The 3,369-nt window shown below is 30.6% G+C and overlaps 1 protein-coding gene across 1 annotated transcript; it reads left to right on the top strand.

Annotated features, from left to right (window-relative positions):
* The first annotated feature begins 238 nt into the window (after positions 1-238).
* LOC129229354 (PRELI domain-containing protein 1, mitochondrial-like) lies at positions 239-2,128 on the top strand. Its single transcript, XM_054863643.1, has one exon. The coding sequence runs from the start codon at positions 385-387 to the stop codon at positions 1,000-1,002; it is 618 nt and encodes a 205-aa protein (XP_054719618.1). The 5' UTR covers positions 239-384; the 3' UTR covers positions 1,003-2,128.
* Positions 2,129-3,369: the final 1,241 nt, after the last annotated feature.

Below are 3,369 nucleotides of genomic sequence, written 5' to 3'. Positions count from 1 at the left end.
CGAAAATAAAGGCTCCTGAAACAGGGAAGCGTGCATCCTCGTAGGCTACGCCGCGCCACACCCGTCAAAGAGCTCACGCTCTCCACCGAATAAACATCATTATCCGTATATATCCATATCCGTAATCTTCCCTGTGTACACCTCCAGCGTTATCGAACCTCCAGTTCTAATTTAAAATTGAATCTGGCAACAGATTGTGTATTAAAAAAAAAAAAAAACACAAAAAAAAAAAAAAAAATCTCTGAAATCACCGCCGGCCTTCGATGCATGGTAAATAGCGAAGTTTCTTTCAGTTCTTTGTCAGCTTATTTTGTGAGAATTTTCTTTGGATTTCATTTTTAATCAATAAATTGTGGACGTATTACTATTAATGGCCATTTAACAATGAAATTCTTTGAAGGTGAAAACATATTTCAGTACTCATGGTTTCAAGTTGCTCAGGCTTTCTGGTTCCGCTACCCCAACCCATTTAGCAAACATGTTCAAACTGAAGATGTCCTTTATCGAAAAGTTGAAAGCGGAATATTGCATACCAAGCGTCTACTAACGAAATCGGTTCGTGTATCATATTTTGGATATAATATCGCCATAAAAAATGAACCCATTCTCGAAGAATCGTTTATCGATCCCGAAAATCGAATAATAAAAACTTGTACGTGGAACATTGGTACAGCTGTTGCAAGAGTTAAAGAAGAATGCTATTATAAGCCAAAAGAAGAGAAACAAACTGTTATCGAGCGAAAAGCATGGATTGCGTCATCGAAGTACTATTTTCCGGGTATTATTGAAAGGTACATGATTCGAAGATTCCAAAAAAATGTTCAGAAGACTTGCAAAGGACTGGAATATGTCTTGACAAATATGTATCCACCTCCAATGACCGAAAGCAAATCTAGTTTTCTCGACAAAGATAAGCTTTGCGAAAAAGCTAGGAAAGCTAAAAATATTGCTACGTCCGGCGCTGTGCCAATATTTGCAGCTTATGCTGATAAACAGAGTTGAATCGTGTCTAAATTTAAAAAACAATGTATTTTTCCGTAGTATGATTGTTAATATCACTTTAAATCGTTAAGTTTTAAAATATTTTTCACTTTAAACATTTAAGAAATCTTGCATTTTAACTAAACTGTAAATTTTTTATTACATTTTGTAGGTGTAAACTTTTGAATCAACTACAGATGATTATTATTCAATTTTATTGCTGTTCGATGAATTTCACTAATAATGCATTGTCCAGGAGCTGATAAGTAACTTGGGCTAAAAAATGAAACTTGTAAGGTAGTTACAATTGAAATATCTTTTGACTTGCAGGGGAAAAAAAACTTCTCTCTTACACATACACTTTCTGAATATTTTAGGGATTTTTTTTTAAAGAAAAAATATTGTTTTTTCTTTCTTTCTCTTGAATTTAGACATTTAATGTGGTTAACAAGTAAGTAATCATTTGAATTTTTTCAATTTCACTCAAATTCATGTCACATTAAAACAAGAGTTCTTAACACTTTTAGATTATCTGTAGCAAAGACATGAAATTTTGTTAACTTTGCATTTTAATTATAGGGACCATTGTAACACCCATCAACATGTAATATGAACATGGTATTTTTTTTTTTTTGTAAACTTGATGAATCTTCATTGTAAATTCAATTTTTGTCTATTTACGTGTCCAATTTAACGTATTGTATAATATCACTGAATAACATAATGATCCCTATTGATAAACTGCTGTGTATGTGTTACAAAATAATGTTAATTGAGTTCTTATATAATTCACAAAAGCTAATGCTAGTTATTGCAAAATAAACAAACAGTTTCAAATCCACTCTTGAATTTGTTACTTGGTTCGCACAGTTTTTTTCTCTGTAGACAGAAAAAAAGATGTTTTTTTTATATTGTTGTTCGTGCACTGGAGCAAAGATAATTTTTTATTCATTCCAGAGAGTTTTCTGCTGCTAATTAAGTAAAAAAAGAATGTAAAAAGTTGCTGCAAGTAAATTGATGTGATGTAGTCTAAAAGCCTTTCTAAAATTTAGTTTATGAATGATAGTTATGATCCTTTCAATTCTCTTATTGAAAATGAATTTTCAATGGAAAGATTTATGTATATGATTGAATCATAACTACTACAACCTAATAAAATCAAAATGACCTCAGCTTTTTAAGCAAAACTAACAATAATGCTTAAAAACGTTGAAATTCAATTGTTCTGAGATTTATTTTAATAAGTCTCAAATTAGCAATTTGGTAATTGAAAATAAATAAATAATAATTACTGTATTAATGTTCAAAATTTTTGCAACATTCTATATATGTCATATCCCTTGAGACGTTTTCCGATTGACATGAACATTTTGATTCAAAATGTCAAGAAAAAAGTGATTGGCACACTTTCTCCTAAAGTAATGTGCATTATACTAGTCATTCCAAGCAATGCAATCTTTTCTACATTTACTCTTAAATTTTTGTGTAGCATGAAATTCACCTTAGCACACCTCTCTTTGATTGATAATGTCCATTTCACTCAACACCAAGTCTTTTCTATCTCCTTATTAAATATTTAAATTCTCCCAAAGTAAAGTTTTAATTTGAGAATTGTTTTGTTAAGGAATTAATAAAAACTGACCTATCAGTTTCGATTAATTCTTTGCTATAACTCACAGATCAAAATTTTAATTTATTCAATGGATTTCAACTAAGTGGTTGTAAAAATATTAAGCAAACTATCAAAAGTTGGTGAAAAGCTAAGATCTTTATAAATTGAAAAGTGGTGAAATAACTGGAATGGACATGGGCATTATCGGTGAAAAGAAAATTAAAATCTAATTTAATCGTGATTACAATTAACTATTGTTAATAGTAAGCTTACATTTAAGGTGAATATAATACATGCTAAAGCTTACTTGCAAGTTTTACAGTAAACTATGCTACGTGTGCAACTATCACGTAAGTGCAAAATAGTTCTACACACTGTTAAGTTTGCTCTTATAAACATGCTTGCAAGTGAGTTTGACTCGTTGTTCACTTTTCTAGATTTGCATCTTTTTTATGCTTCAGTTTAAATTTTATGTTAGTAAAATAAGTTACATTTTACACATGAACTTTACCACATTACAGTAGACCCTTGTTTTACACAGGGACTGCAGCTTATATAATTTACTTTGTAAAAAAAAAAACTGGTTCTGATAATCTGTTGGTAGTCATTAATAATTTTTTTCCTCTAAAGTTTTTTTAGGGTATTAACACATCCATGACTTCTCACGTCACTTCCTTCATTATCAAGAAATGGCTTTAAACTTTCGAGTTGAATGTGTTTGGGTTGTGTGTTGTCTGCCATTGTTGCTTCTAAAAGTTTTTCTTCAGTGAGCTCTA

This window comes from Uloborus diversus, chromosome 9, assembly GCF_026930045.1.
Source record: "Uloborus diversus isolate 005 chromosome 9, Udiv.v.3.1, whole genome shotgun sequence".
NCBI classification, from domain to species: Eukaryota; Metazoa; Arthropoda; class Arachnida; order Araneae; family Uloboridae; genus Uloborus; species Uloborus diversus.
This window is presented reverse-complemented; position numbering and strand designations above follow the sequence as displayed.